The following is a 23,716-nucleotide window of genomic DNA, read 5'->3' as shown; positions in this document are numbered from 1 at the left end:
GACTGACATTGCGCTTCTACCGCATGGAATATACGTTCTATTTTCGTCTCTCTGGCCACCACGACCACGCGCCGCGTATACTCGATTAACGTTGGGACGAACAAAGCTACGAGCGGACGACGCGGACTGTCCCGCCATGGCGTCACGTTAATCGTCCACGTTAATAACGCTATGCCACGACACGCCTCGACGAGCTTTCGATGTTCTTTCGACGCCAACGAGGACGAAGTACGATGCCGCTTAACCGGTAAATTCGTTGTTTGCGACATTTCTCCGGCCTTAATTGCGCGGAACAAACGTCCCCCGAGGATATGTACGTGGGGCGGCTTTCGTCGAGGCATAATTTGCGAGGGTGATCGAGCTTTGAGGACTAAGGATGGGATATTGAGTGGAACATTATGTGGTCCGGGTTTGATTTGTATATTTATTAAGACATTTGGAGGGCTGAGGATTTGCTAGTTCTCATTAAATAGGAGCGAAGGTGTTTAAGTATAGTAAAACGTTGTGTGTCGTCTCGATGTCGTTCGATATGCAAATTTTTATACAAAGATGTTTGTTTCGTTCACGAAGCATTAAAATAGCGCTATTTTCAGATTTATTACCAAGTTGTTCTCGTGTCTTATTAAGTTTCGTATCGAGTGCGCCGACACATTAAAGAGCGCCTGCCATTCGGATTTTATTTATACACGGGGATTGCTCTTCTATATCTTTATGAAATCTTAAAAGTGCACTCCGGTAGTCGATGCTCTCAAATGTTCGTATGCGTTAGCTTTGGAATACTCAATTTACCGTGATTTTATTTCACCTTGAGAGCTCGTGATACGTAGCCATGTACATCCACTGGCGAAGAGGTCGCGTAAGTGAATAATCAGCCCTCGAGATCAAACACTCTGCATATCATTACTCAGCACAGTGTAATTAACTTGGGCCAAACAAAAGGGCCAAAGACATTATTGGTACAAATTGAATCGTGTGTAAGTAACCAAGTTAGCCGACTTCTCTCATTTTATCAGTGCCTTTAAAGCGCAGCTCGCAGGTGGGAATAATCCACCGCAACGATAAGACCGGTTCATTAATCAGCTCGCAGGCTCCGCTCGCGCGGAACGTTCTCGTCGGCGCTGGCTAACGTCCGTTTAATCGTCCACGTTGTTAACGATGAAGGATCAGAACGTCGGACGAGGGTTAGGTTGGGTGGTTGTTGTTGCGCAACAACAACACTGCAGTAAACGATTATCGTTGTCTGGATTTTGTTCATCGACATTCTCGTCGAGTTTCGCGAGGTGGAAGCGGATTCCATCGTTGAAAGCTAGTCTAGATAAAGGAACGACGACGATCGACGTGGAGGGGCAAAGGGAAAGGTTGATTGATCGAGGCGCGTACCAACGACGATCTTTCGCGCTCACTTTTTATCTGCATGTTATCCCTTTATGGCACGCAGTTTTCGGTGGCCTCGTTACGCGCAATAAAACTCGCAGCCGGCGCTTTTCCATCGGTGGAAGGATCGATCCAGCGCCACCGTTGATAAGCCATGCATCGTACAAAACTTGTGATCGTCGCGCGTTTGAATTTTCATCCGCGATGTTACGACAAATAAAACGGAAATTCTTTTTCTTGTCACGCGATCCATCTTCTGTGAAAAATAAAACACGGATGTAACGCGTCCAACACTCGATTCACGATCAATTTGCTCGGAAAATCTAAAAATCTTCTCGAGGAAACTCGAGAGCTCGTGGTACGGAGACCATGATTCTTCGAGGGGCCATCCATCGTCGTGTCCGTTTCCGGCGGTTGTTGCGCGATGATCGTTAAGGGGCAGAAACGGCATCGATTACCAGACCACAATTCGAAGGTAAATTATGTAGGGAGTTGGTTTGTTCGCGAACCAGAAGCAGACAGACTGTTGAATCTTGCAACGGCTGTTTTTCAGCCTCCCCCAAGCTCGAAGAATAAATCAGGAAAGGTCAGAAGGGAAAGCGTACGGGACAGGCAGCGGAAAGTGGCACTTGACCTTCCGGCGTTTCGCGCTGTGCGACCTTGCTGCCTCAAACGACACGACCCTATGGAATATTTCATCGCAGCTGCACCTGCTGCTGCCTGCCCATTTTCGCGCAAATGAAATCTTACCTACCTGCTTGCATCTGGGCCTGCAATCATCCTCCAACGTCGTTTTTTCTTACCTCGTAAATTCTGTACGGTTGAACGAGTGATTCTGACGATATGTGAAACTTTGGCGATATTTTCATCGAGTAATCCCTAAAATTATCTGCATTTTATTTCTATCGCGGTTTATTCTATTTCGTTGGGTCGATTTCAACCTGCACACCTACTCTCCATCATTCTGTCATTCATTTACCCTCTTTCCATTGTTTCATTCTCGTCCGCCAGCCGGCGCGACACTATTTCATTAAGCTCTGAGCGACTTCTCCTAATTACTTATCGATCGTGCAATAGGATCAGTCACGACGTTTACGTCGTAGCTGTGACGTACTTCAGGGATCAAGTGAACCGTGATTTTGTTATTTTTCCGTTGGGTAATCAAGGGAGATTTTTCAGGCGAGATCAGGAACGCGATTTTCTCAGTTAACGTGTCTCCTTAAAAAACTCCATTTTAAACAACTTCGTTAAGCTTCATCGCTATCTATATTTGCATTAATCTGTATAATTGAGGTAGTCAGAGTCGATAGGCGAGTGACGGAGATTTTGCTATATTCTACTTATTTTTCTTTTCTTTCTAATTTGCAGACATGCACATTTTCAACCAATAAGGAAAATTTGCAAATCTCTGCGGAAAGTTGCACTTATCAATGTGCACTTATGAATACAAATACTTCTCGGTTGAAAAGAGAACGTGAACCAATTTCCATTTGCCTGGACTCCTTCAAGTAGAATAATTCTAAATACGCATATCAACTTTAATCCAATTCACCTCGACTGCCTTTGAATTTTGGTTAATTTTCATGCTTGGTAAGTTCCATCTCGCAAAGATCCCGCGATAAAATAGGAAGGAACGAGCGGCTTTCGAGCTTCTCATTGTTCAAGGACGAAATATTTCTCCCCTTCGCATGCTAGGATCCGTAGCCTCTATCTTGGCAACGGTATCTTCAGCGGCGTTTCGAGAACGAGACCATTAACGACGCCGCAACTCGGCGACTTTTTTGCTGTCTTCGAGAAGAACGTGGACCTTGTGTTTCACGTTGCCTTTGTATCGGGAGGTCGGCTCATTCCTGGGGGACTCTTCTGGCGTAATAAATGTCCGCCTGTCCTGCTACCCCAAGCTCTTATTGCGCCGCGTTCGCGAAGAAAGAAGCGCGAGACGAAGCAGCGTACAGGGTGGAATGTCAATAAGGGAACCGGGCGGTAGACAAACGGGAACGTCGAAGTTCGTGAAAAATAGAAGGGGATGCTCGACGGTGGAATAATCGCGGATGAGGCGCCGCTGGAACCTGGAAACGGAATGTTCCCGGAGAAAGGTACTATGACTGCCGAAGAGAAACAGCGAAATTTGTCTTCCAGATCTAGTGGAACTGTTGAAGATTATGGGAGTTGCTCTATAATATTGAAAGTGGAATAATATTTTATCGTAGCCGTGCTATTCCCTTTTGCATTACTTTCCAAGCAATCGCATATTTCTATCGGGAATAAAACTTCTTGGTTTTATCAAAATCGTGATAAAAAGTAACAAAAATACCGAGGGATGTATCGTTACTCTGAATCTATTCGTAAAGATTCTTTTAAAATATTAATCTTTCTGTTTATTGAAATAAGAATGGGATATAAAAATTCGGAGATTAGAAAGATAGGAAGAGATGAAAGATAAATTTTCCATGGATCTCATAATTTTGAGAGTTACGCGGCTATGCTTCGGATGGTTCTAATTCGAGAGAGGTTTTTCGTTTTTAGAATAAAGTAGATGAAGAAAAAAAAAAAAAAAAAGAAAAAAACGGTGCGAGCTAAACCATGGCCGACTGTGACTAATTATAAGAATTACCATGGTCGAGCAGGACCGGTGGAGTGGCGAGGAGAAAAACGAAAGAACGATACGTTTAATCTGTAAGCAAAGCGGGTACGTCGGGTCTGAGGCGGTGAAGGCGTGTCGAGAGGAGAAACAACGGCGTGACACGTTTCACAAGAGGGTGGAGAAAGGACGAGGATCGCAAGAAACTTGGGACACGGTTCGAAGAGGTGGAAGAATAAAAGGGCGCGTTCACGGGGAGAGAAACGAAACGGCGCACGAGACATTCCACCCTAAATTGTCTTACCGACGAGCTCGCGGCTAAAAATCAATGACATTTAAGCGAGGAACGAGAGAAGGGAACCGAGAGGAAGAAACTAGGAAAGGGGCGGGCGGCGTGACTCGAGCAAAAAGAAACGGAGATCCTGTGAACCGAGCTAGGGAGCGGTCTTTTATTTCGATGGAAAGCAACTCCCACGGTCGTCGTCGTTTCTTCTGGCCGAGTTTCGGAGGCTACTTATAAAAATCGAAGTCGACAAGCCAAACGAGAATTCCCGAGGGTTCGAACGGAGGGAAAGATGGCATCTGCGTAAGCGTACGTGAAATATTAATAGGAACGAGGGGAGGAGAAAGAAACGCGTCGGGAGACAAGCAGACGACGCGACGTAACGTCGCGAAGATACGGGACGGTAAAGTTACTGTTAAAAGAAGATGGGGGCAGTAAAGGGGGAAAAAAGGGGCTGAGAAAAGGTCGAAACGAAATGGTACGCGATGCGACCTGGACTAAAGCGACTAAACGAAGCACTCGTTCGGCTTGGCGTCTCGACGAGTTCCGCTTTAAAGATAACGAAGCGAGTTCTTCGCGGAATAAAGGTACGTAATCGCTGCGGCACCTGTCGAGTGTTTGTCGAGACTGTCTCAGCTAGGGCGACGGGAGCGACAGGTGGCTTCGTTCTCTCCTTTCCCTCTTTTCTCTCTCCCCCAGCCCACGTTGACCTCCCCCCTTTTCTTCTTCCCCTCATACTTTCTGTCTCACGACACTGTGTCTACCTTTCTCGCGGTATTACCCTCATCCGTCTTTTTCTCCCGTCTCCCTAGCTTCCGAGGCCGCGACTCCACCACTCGCTCGGGGGTGTGATTTAAAGTGTAAACTTAAATATTCCAGTCGGCGCCGCCGTGCAAATAGATTCGATATTAATGGAGCTTCCACGTCTTGAAAACCGGGACCGAGGAGGTAAGAAAACTCGTGCGGACGATTCACACCCTCCATGCGAGAAAATCAGGGTTTACTCTCTAGGACGCTTCTGGCGTTCTTTTTTTGTCGTACGGGGGAAAATACGACGCTGACGGCTGCTGAGTGATCCATGGATACCTCGAGGGAGATTCCTCGGGAGTCTCCAAGTTTTTGTGCCAACCTACCGTCGTAATCTATGAAATTTCTGAACGTGCACTTACCTGCATCTCTCTTATGATTCTTCGCATAGACTATTATTATAAGACTATCATTAACTCAGTCAAAGGAGACTATGATTAACTCAATCCAAGTCTTCGATCATTTCCACCATCTCTTTATCTCTTCCACGCTCTTTCTTTTCTCTCTCTCTCTCTCTCTCTCTCTTTTACTCTCTGCAATCACACAAACCTGCATTTGCATCACGTCGTTCTATACCGAAACGGTTAACAATCGGAATAAGGGGAACGGTAACAATGGATAATAAAGAAATATAGCTCGTTAGAGAAAAATAAAGGAAGCTTTATTCTTTACATACCATAGCAGGCGATACGAGTCGATAGCGCGTCAAGGTCCCCGGGGGCTTCCGCCCCGCGACGTTGGCGTGCCGGTCGACGGATATAAACGAATATCGGGAGGAAGATCGGGGTGACGTGGGGTCAGGAAATACGGCGAGTCGGTAGAGGGTCTTTCCTGGGATCGTATCGTACACACACTTGTTTCTCTGTTGGGTGTTCGCCGCGGTCTCGTGACGAGGTCACGCGAGAGTGGCCGCCAATTTGTGTAGGTTCATGATGGTCGTCGCATCGCCTGGCTGCAGCCTCAACGCCTCGCTGTAAGCAGCCGCCGCTTGCTTGTATTTCCCGTTCAGGTGAAGAATCGCGCCGAGATTTGTGTGACTTCGCGCCTCGTGCGGCCTCAAGGTGGCCGCGTGCCTGTACCACACCTCCGCATCTTCCAGCCGGTCCGCTTGGCGCAGCGCGGACGCCGCCGCCATCGACAGCTCGTAATCGGATCTGGAAAGTTCGGCGGCGCGGAGTTGCTCCTCTGCCGCCTCCGATAGCCGACCCTGCGACGTCAGGAACAGTCCTGCAAAGCCACAGACCGTCTCAAAGTTATACGTACAACGTTACGTTCGAAATCTTGCTCTCTAGAGGAACAGTTTCTGGCTTGTAAGCTTGCACAGTCGGATTAACAATTTTGTTTTTAGTAATAATACGAGGAATGGCGTGCAAGTGTATGATATGCGTGATTATGCGTGAGTATATTAAGGTAGCATAGACTTATGACGGTCGCTTAATGATCGACACACTATGACAGTCGAGGGAAAGCTTCTCTAGAATGAGGCGGAGCTCGGATAGATTGGTCAACCTTAAAACCATTAAGTCGACTTAAGATCAGCCCAAAACAATTTGCTCTTAGCGGTACTTTCCATCTCCTTGTAGCAACGAGGTCTATGCGGCTAGATTAAACCTGCCTCAAAAGGAGGGCCGCGATATCATATTATTAATACCACGAAGAATGCGTGGTAGCTTCTTCTGAATAATGGACGTCCCAAGTGACAAGGGATAAACGTGTGTGAATTATATACTTTGTTATCCTTTCGTCATATATTATTTTCTAATTAAAACACACGTCGCCAAAAGACGAAAACTTATCTTCCACACACACACACATATATATGTGAATATTTTAACTCGTTACAGAATGTTGCACGAGAGTAGCATAAGACATACATAAGGTCAAGGTTGCCAGCGGAGATTACCAGCGGATTGTTCTCAAAATTCCGGCGAGACTTGGCGGAGGACGAACGTTATAAACGCAACTCGTGATATATCAAGTATAATATAATGCGACGTTCCGTGGACCACTGCCTAATGACGCGTGCTGCTAAGAGAGATAAACCGCGATGGTTTTTGCGCTTGAAAAATCCGACTCCAACGCGAGACTCTTTTTGGCGAGTAGATTAATCCTGACCGCAAAGAATCGGCTGACCGATGCCAGTGATCATCTCCTTTCACGGCCTTTGCAAATGGAAAGGATAGATTTTTGAAAGGGTGGGTGAAATACTAGCGAGAAGAGAATGTTGCCAAACCAAGATCCAAGAACCAGAGTCTGAATGCGGTTCGAGCGGAGGGCAAGCGTGAACGGAGAATAGAACGATGCGACGAGCACTAGGAATTGCGACGATTTTCTGGAATTTCAATACCCGTCGATCTCCTTCCGGCTGCTGCCTTCCTTCTGATATTCGCTATTCCCTTGTGGCCGTCTCTTTTTTCGATTAACGCCCTTCATCGTTGCCACCACCCACTTTCCCACCGCAGTTTCTACTTTCATCCCCCAGGAAAATATTACACCGGTATTTAGGACGACCAGGCGGAATCTTACGATCTTCTTATCTTCCCTATAAAACGGTTCCTTGAAAAGATCTCCGTAAACCTCCCTTATCGTTACGTCCGTTACATTATTCTATCTCCGCGGTTTGTTTTCTTTTCGTTCTCTCGTTTCAACATAGAAGAGGATTACCAACGTCTTCGCTGGTTGTGCCGTATAGTCGAGGAATCAATTATACCGAGCGGAACAACGGGCCAGAGGATGAATCTGTCGCAGACCACTCCAATTTGCTTGACAACGACGAGGATGCGCTTAGGTCTCGTGTTTCGTTGCTTTAATAATTAACGAGTACCTCTTGTTATTTCACGAATGGCTATAGACTACAGACGTTTCAGACTAGCGGATGGATGAAGGATGAGAAATCTGTCTGATGATGTTCGATTATTCAACGATTCCTTTTTAATTAAAGACACTGGCAATTATACGTACCGTAATGATGGTGCACGCTCGAGTCGTCCGGCGCCAATCTACGGGCTCTCAGGAACCATCTCTCAGCCTCCAGCACACGGCTCGACTGCGGAAGAAACAAGGCAAATCAGTAATCGAACGATCGATCGGGCCGCCATTGTAGACGCGGTCTACCCTTCACGGATCGTCGAGTCACGTTGTAACGAAATTTATCCTGACGCGATTAGGGGCACGAGAACGAGAAACAGAGGATTCCGTTTCGCTTCGCACACAGAGGGGAGCAGTGTAAAAGATGGAAATGGAATTTCGATACGGTTCGCCTAGCCAACACAGCCTGCACGGACGAAAATTCATCGGCTACGCGACAGGACGCCGACATTTATCGGTCAAACGTTCAATTACGCTCGGCATCGTTTACCGGTATTGACTTTCCATTGACCCTTCTGGTTGCCACGTGACACACATCGTAATTTACCGACTGAGACTTCCGGAAATGGAGATTTAACATTTCAAGAACAAGAGAACAAATAACAGGGAAAGTGATGATTTATTTCATGAAACAGAGGGAGAACGAGAGCGATCGAATAAAAATTCTAGTTTCTAATTTCCATTTTCTGTCTATTATCTCTGATTGGCATCGTTTGCACGTCCAATTTGCGATCGATACCGGGCAATAAAATATTGAAAAATTTCGGTTCAAGTGACTCTGTTTCATATTGTTGACGCAGTTATTTACGCGCGCGGCGTAATATAATTTTATTGCGACAGAGATGCAACTAAATCAGCAAATTAAATGAAATTTTATCAGCCGTGAAGCTATTTCATTTACGACCGATCAATTTGAAGTTATTTCGCGAGCGACAGCTCGAGTATACGAAAGGACTAATGGAAAATTGGCAATTCGCTAATATTATCATTGCAAGCGATCAACTATATTACGCGTCCCTGATAATACGTCCTAACCATTGCAAAGCTATATCGATTAGTATAACGTAATCGTATAGAGTGATTATGGAGCGACGTGGAAAGACGAAGGACCGATAGTCCCGTCACGCGTTTACGATACAAACGATAATTGATCGCAAAAGCAACGACACGTCTGCGAAAGGAAATGCCCTGTGTATGGTTCGTTTGGAGAACGAGACACGTACAGAGAAGGAGGAAACATCACGCGTCCCGAATCTCTCTCGGCTCAGTGAGCGTAATCGTCGGTCGTGTTAGATATGTTTTCAGGAGAAATACCGGTTTCCGGTCAACGATTGACCAGGCCGGAACACGGAACGGTCGGTGGATCGAGCAGAATCAGCTTAACGGCACGCTGTTTCCCGTCGGCGGGTTTCTCTTTAAGTGATGTGGGTCAGCCGATTCTCGGCCGGCCTATCGTGTTCGATCCAGCGCGCCAAGCCGCGCCGCGCTACGCCGCACCAAAATAGTACTAACTACTTACGTGCCGAGTCGAAGGTTTGCTAAGTGATGTGGGTCGCTACGTGGCCAGACTCGTTGAGCGAGAGCCTGCAATCCCGGTTATCGGCTAATGCTATTTTATATCGTTTCATATTCGAGCCAAGAGCCTCTGTCATGATTTATCTTCTTTCTTTCTTTCTCTATGTTAGGGTAGATCTTCGATACTACAAGTTATACGGACGTGGCCATGTAAATTTACTTGTTCGTAGAACCATTCAAATTTGAACGGATTTAGCCCTGTGTGTCAATTACGTAATTCTGTCAATTCGATAAGTAACTACAAAGCCATTAGCTTTGAAAACTATCCCGGCAATTCTGACACTATCATAAACCTCGCCTAACTGTAAACTCTAACTTTCTCTCTCTGTCTGTCTCTCTCTTTATTCCTTTACTTTTCTCTTCTTATCACGATTCAAAGGAAAAAGTAGCTTTTGCAAGTGTTGGAGACCCGTCGGTCGGCGAGCAGCACCGTAGAAGAGCGTTACTTTGCAAACAGCGTGAAACGGTGTTGGGAAGATGGGATCGAGTTCTTTGACGCGATGGCGATCGAAAAGTTGGCCGATTCTCCCTAAGGCATTCTGTTTTTCCACGGGGGTTCTGGTATCTCGAGTACGGGCGCTGACGCCTGGTGTAGCAGCCGTATCTCGGTGGCTGTACACGAAATTCCGTTGAACGATATTGGTCGGGCCGCGGTAAACTTGGAAACTGGATCCGCGCTCTGATGAAAGAGAACCGATCTAAAACTGGTAACTACTTACGTTTCGGGCCAAAAGTTTCCCGTAAGTGATGTGGGCCGGCACGTGGTCAGGCTGGCTGGCCAAACTCGCCTGGAACCACCTTTCCGCTTCCGCGTACTGTTGCAGCCTCGATAGAGTTTCCCCCAGCAGATTGTAAACGCTCTGTAAAACAGGTCGATCGTCAGACTTTCCACGGTTCCTATCTTACTTTCTTTTTCTTTCCAATTTTTCTCCATTCGCTTTTTCCTTCTAACCGACATGCTTCGTTTCGTTGATATTGCGATCCTCCGATACGCGAATCAACGATGAATTAACAGCGAGTAACGAAACGGTGCTCTAAACGAATTAGCGCACGATTAATTCGTAATTATTGAGCCAACGAAGCGATTCTCTACCAGCAATTTCCTCTATCTCGTGCACAGAATAACAGAACACGATGGAATATCCTGAAATTACTCTTGAAGGGAACTCATAATACCTCGCGTCGACTTTCCATAAAAAATGAAAGAACAAAAATATACTATCACGCTCTGGCAGTCATAATGCTTCACGTTCTCTACCGAATATTACGCAAAACGAGCTAACATTCGCTTCATCGTGTGGATGTTTCAACGAACGAATTAACACTTTCGCCTCAAAAACCCATTTCCGTCTGCGCTAAAAACAAAAACTCCGCCAGGGGTGCTTAACGAACGGCGTCGAAGGTGCGATTAATATCGGCCGGCGTGCGATAAATCCGCGAGGAAGAAAGTAATTGGCTCGAGAGAGAAAGAGAGAAAGAGAGAGAGAAAGAGAGAGAGGGAAGGGAGAGCGAGCAGGTACGGATGGAATCAGTTTCGGGAAGTTTTCTGATTTTCAGGACCGACGGCTGCTGCTAATGGCCGACGGAACTCGAGCCACGGACTTCTCACGGACAACGTATATATACACCTATTCGATTCTTGAATGTGTAACGCGTCTCTACACCCACGTCAGACACGTACAAAGGCGTTTTAGGGGTAAGGTGATCGAGGGGTAAGCACGTGAGTAGAAGGTATAGACGAGAACAAGATGGGAACACAAACGACTGTGAGCGTTACGGAACGACTAACACCGAAAAGCTTCTTTCCGAGCGCACGGGTCTTGCCCTCGCGTCTCCAAGTTGTAGGCTAAAACTTTTATGATTTTGTTCGTGCCGGATGTGCAGCTTGGAATAAGCAGAGGAAAGCGAACTGCTAGATGGACCGTAAGAAGTAAAGAAAGAAAGATAGAAAGAGAAAAGAAAAGGGAGGAAGAGACAGAGAGAAGTCTTCTCGCGGGTGGAGAAGACAAATGGCAGGGAGCGTCGGGAAAGGAACGAGGTCGAATATCCAACTAACTCGTCGGACCCGATTGCCCCGTGATTCGATGGATCTCGCGTCCCGTTTCTCGTGGAAGTACTCGGTATCCGATCGGAGCTCGGAGTAATCTGTATCAGCTCCGGCAAGAATCGCGCGATTCATAAGAATTCGATCAACGACGCTCCTCGCGTTCACGTCCTCGCGATGATTTATCGTTCACCATCGTCTACGTAGTCGGTTCTTTTATTCGTCGCCGTACGATCGGGCTTGGCTACGGCCAAATTGAATCCGGCCGAATCGATTCGAATCGAACGGTTGACTTTCATCGGCAGGGGGAAATTTTACCCACATTTAGCGTCCCTCTATCCCCGTGCAAGCTTTCGATGGATGAAGAGAGAGAGAGAGAGAGGTTTTACCGGGACTGAATGCCACGGAACGTTCCTTAAAAGGGAACGCGAGACTTTGTCTTAGAAAGATCTCTCGTTGCCAGCCTGGAAACGCGCATTGGAAGCAGAGTTTCCCGCGGTTCCGCTCGAAAGGCGAAAGCAATTCCAGGCCAGGACTCGAAAGTGGCCGCGTCGTCAAAGAATCGGCTCTTTTCAAAGTGGAACGCTCGCATTGTTTCGCGTCATTATTCACTTGAACCAGTTTCCACGAGCATCGCGCGTCCTCCCATTTAGTCTCTGCACGCAGTCGGCGAGTCGTCCCGTTTCATCGAACTCGTTTCCGTTCTCGCGCGTATCTTCTTCGACGTTGTTGGCAAATCGCTTATGTATCTTATCTGCATGCTTCGTGGAACAAACGAGCGAGTGACAACGTACAGGCAGAACGATATTCAGGCTCGGTGCGTGTCTTTCGATTCCTTCGGTGAAACGGTAACGACACCGTGACACGCTGAATAATTCGCCACGAAAGCGTCGTCTGCAAACCAGGCGTAGCTGCCCGATTAAAAAATTGAGAAGAAGCCCTGGACTGAAACCGCGAGAACTCGACGCGTAAACGCGTCGACAATAAGTTCGAGAAAGGTAAATATATAGGGGCGGAAAGATTGCGAGCACATCTTGTGAAACATTTAAGTAGCAAAAGAAAGAGAGAGAGAGAGAGAGAGAGAGGTTTCGAAATTCCATTGTGCGGAATCATTATTCACTTGGACCACTTTTTGAGAGTATTACGCGACGGCACGGCGTTTTCAGCCAGCGGGATACCCGCGCTCGAAGTCCGCAAGATGCATGCTTTTACATGGCCATGTCATCGACGCTGAACGGCATTGTTGCCGCAAAATCACCTCTTCGAAGCGACTATGGAATCCACCGAGGGTTTCGTGCAACCCTCTTCGCAAATCCTCTTCGAATTCAGTCTGTCTCTATATCTTCTAAGGGAAAATCGAGGGATAGAAAAACGTGGAGAATAGGCCCCTGGAAATTAATCGTGTTTCCTTGTTCCGAGTCAACGATAGATTGCTTTCCCTTTCCTTTCTTTCTTCTTTCCTTATTTCGTAGCCTCGCGCAAGTTGCGTCAAACAGTTTTTACAAGCTAAAAAATCGATGGCCATTTCTCGCGTTGAAGTTGGCCCTCGAGAGAGCTACGTGCTTTTATTTGTACGCAAGAATCCGCCTGGCAACGGGGGATCATGTATTCAACGGCATGATTTCGTTGAAAATACAGCCTCGAGCTACGCTCAGAGGAGGAGGAACGGGAAAGGGGCGAGTTTCTGGAGAGCGGTGCGCCGTTCGACATTCCACTGTTTCTCGAGTGGGCTGTTTCTTCGAGAAAAATTAGGGACATAACTGTGCTTACATAAAAATCTGACGGTTCCCGGGTCCGTTCTAACAAGGAATTCATAACGGTGCCTGACGCTCGGAGTTGCAGTTTACCACCCTTCGCCCTTCACAGACTTTCTGGTTTGTTATATTTTTTCTTTTTTTTTTTTTTTTTTACTACGTAACTTCGCGATATCGGGACGAAAGGAGAGTGCTACGGCACCATCCGCCTGCTGGATGAATGGTTAATCAAGCTCGAAACCCGATTTAGCGACAGCACGTCAGCCGGCCAAATTAACAGAACATTTTCCTCGAAATTTTCTGATTCGCGTCGAATCGTCGGCTCTTCATCCGGGAATAATTAATCAAGCGCGTTTCACAGGAATCTCAGTAAATCAAGCTGTGGTCTCCGCTGAAGATATTTGGCCCGCGTTACTTGAAATTTTGTCCAAGATTAACAAGACGTTTAATCGGTTTCAGCAACAATTCCAGACAAATCGATATCTCGATTCCACGAGCCTCAAATTTTAAAGAACGTACAGAGAGAAATTGGGGATTTCCTCGGCAGGAGGACGACGGTTATCGCGATAAACTCGAGCGTGGTCGCATTGCTGAGTTTCGCGAGAATATTCCGTGTGAATTATTGGCCTTATCGACGGGCGACGCTCGCCAGCAGAACTTGGACCGCGGACCCGGTGGCTCGTTTAATTCGCCGATAATTACGTTCAAAGGTTTCGTGAGAGAGCGCCGCTGCAGCGCCAGGATCCTGGCAATTGTCGTCGAAATGCGGAGGGTGCGAACAGCTGCGGGGCGAATGCGGCGTCACGTCGTCATTGTCGTCATTGTCGTCGCCACCTCGTGCATACCGAGTCGCAGTCAAGGGGGAACAAACAATTAGAACGGTAAGTCGAGCGGGCCAATTAGATGACTGACTGTGTTCGAGAACGGTGAAAGGATAGCAGCGAGAGAGAGACTGCCACGTTAGCGATACGCAAGAGAACTAATCGCTGAGAATAATTGGATTAAATTGCGGGCTCGCGTATCGCGCATTTCAAACCTGCTCGCTGGCCTTATCTTTGATTTATACGATACCCTGGCCATCTCGATAAAACCGACAAAATCCCAGGTGTCTTGCTTTCAAAGGGTTAATTTGAAATTCAATTCGTTTCATATAATATTTATCGTAAATCATGCGGCCGAGAAACGCGGGATATTTTTCTAGCGATTGGAGGAGAAAACTTAAGCTGAAAGATTAAAGTAAACACGTATTGGTGCAGCTCGAACGATTTCAATTAACGGTAACGCGTTTGGCGAAAATATAAAGCCTATAAAGGCGCCGGGTTCGCGGCGATTTACAACGCGAACGGCAACTCGCATAAATATTCAGACCGGGGCTTCAACGGATTAAGATATATTCCCGACACGTATGCAGGTAACGACGCGTGCATGCAGCCGGTCGAGCGGCGGACGAAATAATATTTTTTTCTCTCTCGCCAACCCTCTGTTTTTCTCTGTCTCCAACGTGGATTCAATCGCAGACGCTCTGTTCTTGCTTCGAGTTTTAATCCCGCGGATTCGTCGCGAATTTCTGGCTCGTCACGGCCATTTAGCGAAACTGGATCGAAAACGCGGCCCGGTTAATCGCGCGATTATTGCGTGCTCTGTTGCTCGCGAGAGTGTCATCGCTGTTTCAAGGGGATTCGAAAGATTCACCAATAAAGACAGGCGATTAGAGAAAGTGGTGTTTTTCAAATTTGTCTCTTTAAATACATAATTACGGATCTCATAGGAATAAGGGAAGTTCTAATGGCGATGAGCAGGTGCAAAGTTTTAGCAAGAAAGATATACTTACTGACGATGATATATTTTTCATTAGCGTGAAAGCTTTTGTTTATGCCAGTAGTTAAAAGGCGACGCGATTTTTCACGCAGGCACGCGGTATTTTCCTGGAATTTGCGATACTCGGATGAAAATTCGCCTGGGAACTCGTCGAACATGGCCGACGATTAATAGCGGTCGAGCGGCGCAATATTTTTTGCCGCGTCGTCAAAGAAACGTACGGTCTGGCGTTGTCATAGAAAGACGATTCCCTTCCTGCTCGCTAATGATACTCGTTTTTCTTCCATCGTCGGCTTTCGATCGATTTAATCGCGGACAATATTTCCCGCTGCTAATCACCTCAATTTCCTCCAAGAGTTCATAACAAAGAACGCTCTTTTCCGGTTCAATTACAACGAGCAAGCCGTGTCCCCCTTGGACTTTTAAATCATTGTTTGTTCCTAAATCGTTGTATACAGTTGTAAACTCTGATTTCACCGAAATATGTTTAATATCCTAGCAATAACTCACGCCCGTTGAATCATGAAATATCCTCAATCATCATTAATTTCCCAGTTTCCACCACAGTTTTCTGTTTAAACTTTTTCGTAGCGCGTACCGCGTAGCCCTTTCCCTCGTTCCGCTATAAAATTGAAATAAGAGATCCAGTAATTGAACCGTGTTCCCGTGAAACACGGGATTGCATCACGGATATCGCCGGGGGATGGTATCTTTCGGCTATCGAATTCGAAAGTGCACAATGGCTTAACGGAGATTGGTTTTCCAGGTGTTTCGCGGCGTTTCACAGGGAAAAGCCGACGAAAACATTGGCCGGTGGGCCACCGCGGCCGCGTATGGTAATTTGCGAATTAATTCCACAGCGGAGTTGCATTAAATTCGCGTTAGCTGAGCCGCGCGCATGCGGTTGCACACGCTCGACTAGAATAAACAATATTCGCGGAAAGGGAAAATTGATCAAATTCTGTCTCTCTCTCTCTCTTTCTCTCTCTTTCTCCTGCTGCCAGGATTTGTTGGACGAGAAAGTTTCGGAAATTATTTCGAATTCGCCATCGTCCCGGCTTGTATTAAATTTACATTAGATAAATACGCCTCGGTCAGAAGCAAACAACGCGCTACAGCTAGAAAATGGTCCGACCTGACCTGACACGACGATGAAACGATTCGAAATTTTGCCAAACCGTGCCTCGGTTACGTCGAACCGATTGCTTTCTCGCGTGTAACTTCCGCGTGTAAAACGGGGGAGAACGAAATGGATGACGAATCGAAGGAAAAAGAGTGAAAACAAGTTCTCCCTGGAGTTTTCTCTTTCGTTCTTGCGATGCGTAGAAGCGACCCGGTCGAGCCGAGTAATTCCAATCGTTCTCCGAAACCTATCCTCCGGAGATTGCGAGAAGCCGATCGATTCTACGAAACGAACAATCAGACGACTGATTAGGAGCGCGTAGAGAATGGATTAATTTCTGTCTGCAATCCGATTGACGTGCTGGAGATGGAAGACAGGGGAGAGCGTTCGAGCTTTAATTCCAGCCGCATTACTCGTTTCGTATTATGGTCGCGTAATATCGAATGAAGGATCTCCCTAGAGGCAAATGGAAATTCGTTGTCTCGCCTCCGTGCGTATTTTACAATCCGTCGCATGGTGGCGGTATCGTGTCGCGAGCAATTGTCTAAATTACCAGGATGCGACGAGACATTGATTGACTGATGTTAAATCTTACAGCCGAATCTTTTTAAACGTTAGGAAAACGCTCTGGGAAACGACGTAGAGTAAATAGAAGAGAGGTAGAAAGTTTTATTTAGAGGAGAAACTCGGCGGAAGTTGGCTCGCCGGTTCTCAGATTAAACGGTTACATATTCTTTCGGAGAATTACCGGAAGAGTTACGAGAGTGGGTAGATCGAACTAACTGCGCAAATAAGTTGATATCAGTAGCCATAACGTGCGAGCAAAAAGTGTCGGTGCACCTGGAAAAGTGAAAAGGAAAAAGGGTAACGAGCGCAAGGGAGCAAACTCGATAACTAATACCGCCACGTTTGTCGAAGTTTTATTTCGAGTCAGCTCAAATTTTTATTAAAGTGGAAGTATTTACGGCCACGAGTTGCCAAGAAAAAAGAGCAAAGATAACGAGGCCAGCGCAATAGAATGTTTATTGCGTCTAGTTTCGCGTCATAAAGCTAACTGCGAAAGAGAGGGGAAAAAACAACGAGAGCACGACCAGTAGTTAAAAGTTCTGTCCCGGCTAAAAGGTCTTTGCGTCTTGACGAAACTTTCTTCTGGTCTCTGCACTTAACAGTCCTACTCGTTAAATTATGTTAAATCGGTCGCTCGACCTGTCGCTAAGACGATCTTTGATTCAAACGATGATTCATCCGTCTAATTGGCGATCGATAATCTTAGCACGAGCCGATATATTATTTTTTCAAATAAATTTCTATCACAGAACATATTCTGTGTATGCCATGAGTTGTGAAATTTGCAACGAGCAAGAAATGAAGATACTGAAACTCGTGAAATTCGTTTATACTGGCGTGCGTTCGTTCAAACGATCGACTGTCCGATTATTCTCTCGTTAATTGTCTTTCATTTGATCTGTATTGGACGTACAAACATTCCAGTCGTTTCGCCATGATTTCCTGATTTTTCACGAACCTTTGTTTATCTCGTGGGGTAACATTTCTCACTATTTCCAAATTATATCGAACTGTCGAGGAGCGTAGAGATAAATTACAATTCATGCGATTCTGGAAATTTCCAAAAAATATTTCCGCCGAATTTGACGCGTCGCATTGTTGACTGGAAAGAGGAAATCCACTTAAAAATTCTGGGAATACGTAGGTGACGGCGAGTTATCTGCGGTGGACAGACGATTTTTTCCGACCCGTTTATCCGCCGTTATCCGATTCAACGCGACATTTTAATCAGACTCGAAAATTAACGCAACCAAAGTAATTATCAGTGTCGCTCGTAAATCATCCTCTGTACCAGCCGGAGAGATCTCGTAGAGAAAAGCTCGGGAATTCGGTTCTTGCGCGGCGTCAAGGACGACGGGAGTGAAATCTGATCGCGAAAAAGGCTGATCGCGAACGACGAGCAAATTGTCGCGGACGTCGATCGATCGTCGTGGATGCGTTTCGTTTCCCTTCTTTTCTTACATTTGGGCGATCGTCTGGCACGATTCGGCTCGTTCGATTCGCCGCTGGTTCCTTTCCACTTGTTCGCTCACGCTGTTCCCAACCGTTGAGAACTTTCATCTTCCTCCTCTTCCTTTTCCTCCCGTTTTCGTGAAGCGACCGGGTCTCGGACGGCTATGACATTCCACGAGTGAAACGCGTCCCACGTCGAGAATCACGAATTTCCGATAATCGTGTTCTTCGTGCACACAGAAGTCCACAGACGTAGAGGAAGAAAGAAGATCGCCTCCTTAGCGTATTATTCCAAAGTTTCGTCCGATTTTCCACGCCAACGGCCAGCCAACCTCTGGACTCTGCTGGGGAAACGCGACCGGGGGTCATCGCGATAAAACATCGGAAACTGGCGAAACTCCGCTGTAATCTTGCCGGTGATGTTTTACCCCCGTACCTACACTTTGAATCGAGATCTCGGTTCACGTGCACGCGGCAACGAGCGTGTGTTACTTGGTGCCGCGTGTACGTGTACGTTTCCACGTGTTCTTCTCTTTCTGTCGTCGTCGAAATGCCAGTTGCTCCATTTGTGCGGGTCTGCTCGAGCGTGTGTTTGTTTGCCCAAGTATGAGTACACGTTTGTCCGTGTTTGCGCGCGTGAGGTGTACACGGACGACGTCGTAAAGTCCTGAGAGATATCGCAGCAGCGATTAGACCCTCGTTTCGGGAACTAAATTTCGCCGGGTCCCGAGCAACCTTTGCGCCCCACCTCTTCCTTCCTCGACCATTTCTCGTGCGTCTATTTTCGCACGATTCAGACCTCGACCGTCATTCAGCATCACAGGCGGCCTTCGTTCCATCAACGGCAGTCTCTCTATCCACGACTTCTTCGCTTATTTGATCCGGCCCTTGCTTCACGAGAAATCGATAACGAACGCCGCTTTTTCACGAGGTACCACGGCTTTGACTTTCGACCACAGAGAGACCCTCGAATGGAGTACGTAAACGAGCTCCTGCGGAGTTTCTTGGGTCGTTTGTGGTTTCTAGCGGAATATGGACTTTGTTCGTGTATCCAAGTGAACTATGTTCCGGTTAGCGAGAAATGTATCTATATGAAACGCCTCTGGATGAAATCAAAATTGACCATTCGAGCGATTGCACTATGTTGCAACCGCGAAGCGTGGAATTTTGGTGAAAGGTTTCCTTCTCTATCGGTCGGTCGATCTATAGAAAAACGAATCACGCTCTAATATCTGAAATTCCCAGAGGTTTGGTCCGGCCGATGACCACGATAGGTCGACGAAGGGAACAGAGGAAATACGATATACCACGAGTCTCTCGATACCATCGAACGGTTTGCAAACAACTATTTTCGTTTTTCCGATTGCTCTCGATCTCCGGTATACCTGGCCAGGTCAGAGTCTTAAGTATCGCGGTACTTTGAACATCGTTCCCCGTGAAATTAAATTTCTCTCGGTCGCCGAGGATGATTTTTATCTCTCTCCCTCTCTCTTTCTCTTTCTCTCTCTTGTTGGTTCAATTGCACGGGAAGGAAATTGAATCGTCCGGAATTGTTTTCAGTTTGAAGGTAAAGAGAACGAGAGGGGAACGAGTATAACGCGAAAAGAACGAGAGATGGAACGAAATTATAGTTTTATGGGCCAGGAAAATATCCTACGGGAACTCTGGCCGATTATTTTTGCGTCGTTTCAATGGCTAAACTAATTCACAAGATGGTGGCAAACCGCTCCTGACAACATTCATGAGACTGTCTTCCGATACTTTCTTACTTTGGTGTTACTACACCAGCTGACCCGTACACTTTCGGCGCCACATGACGCAAACTTTCCGAATTTTTCGTCACCAGAGTTTCAAAGAGAAACCGATGTCGAACCGAGCCGTAATTTTTTGCAGCTGGAACCGTCTGTCGCTCGAATTAGCGTCGCAGTAGCAAAGGACGGCCTTAATCAGACACGGTTGGATCGATAAACGAAGAGAAATATGACCGATGAAAGCTGGAGGTTCCGACGGCTGCGACCGTCCAACGGAAACCGATCGCTGGTCATTTTTCTCGATTTCATAAAACGTATTATTCCTTCCGTTCTTATACAAATACCCGCATTCGTGCATTGTTGCGACCTCTCAACTAGGTGGCGATCAGTTAAATTACAACTGTTCGGTTGGGATCGCGAATCTTGAACGATATTAACGCTCAAGGTGAAGGGAGATTAAGGAGTTGTAACATATGATTTGCATTGTTACGTCCGGTGACTCTTTACGTTCGAGGCGACCACCAGCTGTGCACATAGAATTAATCGGATGGCAATAATCCTAAGGAACAATGTCAATTGGCACAAAACATCTTCGAGTCAAGAGGTTCCCTATCGCTCCATCAGGTAAAAATTGGGGAAACGTGGGTTTTCCCATGTTTCCCGGGATTCCACCCGCAAGGGACCAATGGTGGAACGATCACCACCGAGTAAGATTTTTCCTTTGCGACAGCATCGTCACCGGACTTCACTGGTTCATCATCTTTCGAACAGTAAACATCTCTTTATCATTCATCCCTAGATCATTCACCTACTTCACTTATACCTTACGCACCAGCGTAATTATCTTTTCTACAAAGTTATTGGAAATATACAATATCTTTGAACTGTTAATAAAGCATTATACTCATTAAACTACCTCTATTATCCTAATCGAAATAAGGGATTTCTATGAGGCGGGAACCTGTGTCTGTCCAATCCTCCGACTGCAGAATTGTTGTGGGCGTCTCGCACGTGGCGTGTCTTGTACGTACCTCGTCGAGGGTGCGTCCCGTTTGCGAAATCGTCCGGTTGTCTATCATCGAATTCTCATCTGACGTCGAAGATTACGACACGTCGTTTGCTTTGAGCGGAACCGGGTCCTTAATCTTACGACACCAATTAAGTTGTCGACGTGGTGTGAGTTTAACTTTATACTATGCAATGTGGGAAATTTCAATTTCTGAAAAATAGCAGATGTGATGTCCATATGGTAAAGTGGGGATAATCTCACGTGCATAATTCCAACGTTGCTACACCTGTTACCGTCTGACTTGCTTCGTATGAGCGTTACCACCCTGCGTACCCACTTTAAGAATTAAGCTTAACTAAACTGAAAGTACAGCGCTGCGCCGTGTTCTAAGGTACAATCGACTAAACCTACCAACTTCTATTAAACATAAACTCACTCGGGTCCGTTCGAACAAAAGCTTCAGGGAACAGGGGATCCTTTCTGCCTCGATAAGGATTCAAGCTGTCCATTTAAACGAAGGTCGTATTATTTCCTTCGTCGGTTCCATTGAATCCCGAAGAATTTCGTCGGCGAACAAGAAGAAGTCCGCGGATGAAAGGAATCGAGGCCGCGCGCGCGTAATAAGCATCACGAAGAAGGAGAGAGAGAAAGGAGTAAGGAAAAGGGGAAGGAAGGAAGGAAGGAAGGAAGGAAGGAAAGCGGCATTGCTTCTACCAAGGAGGATTTCATTACTTAAAAAGATGCCAGGTTTCTCTCCTTTGCTAACGTTCTTCTCTCGGATGTTCTGTGGTCGCGGGTGATTCGCGGTCGGCAGTCGTGGTGCGCGCGCGAAATGGCCAGGCGGCGAGTAATCAGGGAAAGAAGATGAGACCGCGGCATTAACGAAGCTTCGACGTAGTCTTTTGAATGCGTCACGCGCGCTCAAAAGCTGCTCCTTCTGCTGGTTTCTGTTCCAGTTGCCCGAAGGACGGACGACCGAGTTTCCAGAAACTCGAACGAACCACAAGCAGAGTAGTGAGGTGTTAGCACAGCGGTATTACAGCGCTGAAGAACAAAGGAAGCGAGACACGGACCGTGTAAAAAGCAAAAGTGTTTAATTCGAGAGAGTAGAAGGGAACGATGTGAGGTAGGAGGTGGAGGGTGACCGCGAAACGTGGCCGTCCTCCTTTCTTTCTCGCGATATCCCGCCGTTTTTCCCCATCTTGTTCTCTCTTCGTACGTTCTGTTCGCGATTTAGCGCGCGCAAAAGTTGTGGCGATGGTCGTCGGTGCGCGAAAGTTTCACAGGGGTTGGTGCTGCGACGAAGGAGGACAGGAAGAGAAAAAGGCAGAGGAGAGACGATACAATGGACGTTCTTCTGGAAGATTAAAGTGCGCCGCTACGCCGGAAGACCAAGCTGCCGGTGAATGGTTCGCGTTAAAATTAAAATTGCAGACAAAAACCTTCGCACGATGGGATATGGTTCGCGCGAAGCCAGCTCGCGGTTCGATGCGACTGGAAGTGGGCCGTGTAATTTAAAAGCTATTCCGGTAGTCTTAACGGACTCTTGGAAGCCACGTTAGTCGGGTATTAGATCGTCCAATAAGTTCTACCGCGATGCGTTAATATTCTATGAGAAGATCAGTGAATAATAGGGCTTTTTAACTCTTTTGAAATAGTTTGCCCCTTTACATTTATATTATAGGAGTTTCGCGATGAAAATAAAAAAATTGTTACGATTTCGCGATCAAGTAATAGGAATTCGCGTTCACGTCGGTGGTTTCAATTAACAAGATCTCAATTAACCGAGCTCCAATTAAAATTTCGTGCCAATGTCACAGCGTTTCCGAAATTGTTCAGAATTCCGCGAGTTGTAACTTGAATATTCGGCAACTTAGCTTCGACATCGGCCATTTATTAATTTCGTTAAATGAGAGCACTGTAAAAATTGCCTGTACATTTATACGCGACGACCAGCGAAGCTAGAATATCGATAATTTGTCGTGTAAACACGCGATCGACGACGTGTTCGAGTTTTTTCCTCGTATATTCTGCGAGTTACATTCGTTTCGTGTTACCACGAGTCGCATAGAACTCGCGATGACGCGTTTTACCGCGGCATCGACGTTTCTCTTCGCTTTAATCACCGTTGCATCGGTTATTCGTACAGACTTTCTCTATAGCGTGGGAATCGCAGCGATAATGACGATATTTCCTGATGTAACGTATGAAAATTCGTGCACACACCGGGTTGAAATCGTGGAAAGCGTCGAGGCGCTTCCGACGGATTGGAAATCCGCGAATGTTTGATTACTGGGAACATCCATTTGCGTCTGTCTAGCCATTAAATTCACCGCGGCTGATCGTTTACGGTCGAAATCGCGTTCAAATTTTCTAAAACAGTCGCGTTATTTCCATCATCCAAGTTCTATAGTCGTTCGCGGAGCGACGTGCTCTTTCAAGTTTTCAACGATCACCGGTAGTTTCATAGTCGACGATGACAGTAATATCGGAAAACGATAGAAGAGAAAATAAAATTCCGCATTATCACTCGCTAATCTGCCTCGATTTAATCAACCAGCGACTTCCAAGAAATTTCACCGGCTTGTTTCTTTCTTTCCACGCCTCTATCGAATACCTTTAGATTTGCTTTCGGTTTATAAAGCTGTGAAGCCAACGAACACGCCTCGAGGGAACGGGGAACTCTATCAAGCTGCTAAGGAAAAAAAAA

At 46.5% G+C, this 23,716-nt stretch overlaps 1 protein-coding gene across 2 annotated transcripts in view; it reads right to left on the bottom strand.

Moving 5' to 3' along the window:
• Positions 1-5,684: 5,684 nt before the first annotated feature.
• LOC100649529 (protein O-mannosyl-transferase TMTC2) overlaps positions 5,685-23,716 on the bottom strand; it is a 213,315-nt gene continuing 195,283 nt past the window's right edge. Inside the window, exons 10-12 of one of the 2 annotated variants that reach the window (XM_048405484.1) lie at positions 10,208-10,348; positions 8,007-8,091; positions 5,685-6,272 (exon numbers count right to left, since the gene is read on the bottom strand). In XM_048405484.1, coding sequence (XP_048261441.1) covers positions 5,941-6,272; positions 8,007-8,091; positions 10,208-10,348 — 558 coding nt within the window. In that variant the 3' untranslated portion in view covers positions 5,685-5,940. The remainder of the gene's footprint in view (positions 6,273-8,006; positions 8,092-10,207; positions 10,349-23,716) is intronic. The other variant, XM_048405485.1, reaches the window with a different exon arrangement.

Source organism: Bombus terrestris, chromosome 4 (genome assembly GCF_910591885.1).
Source record: "Bombus terrestris chromosome 4, iyBomTerr1.2, whole genome shotgun sequence".
Classification (NCBI taxonomy): Eukaryota; Metazoa; Arthropoda; class Insecta; order Hymenoptera; family Apidae; genus Bombus; species Bombus terrestris.
This window is presented reverse-complemented; position numbering and strand designations above follow the sequence as displayed.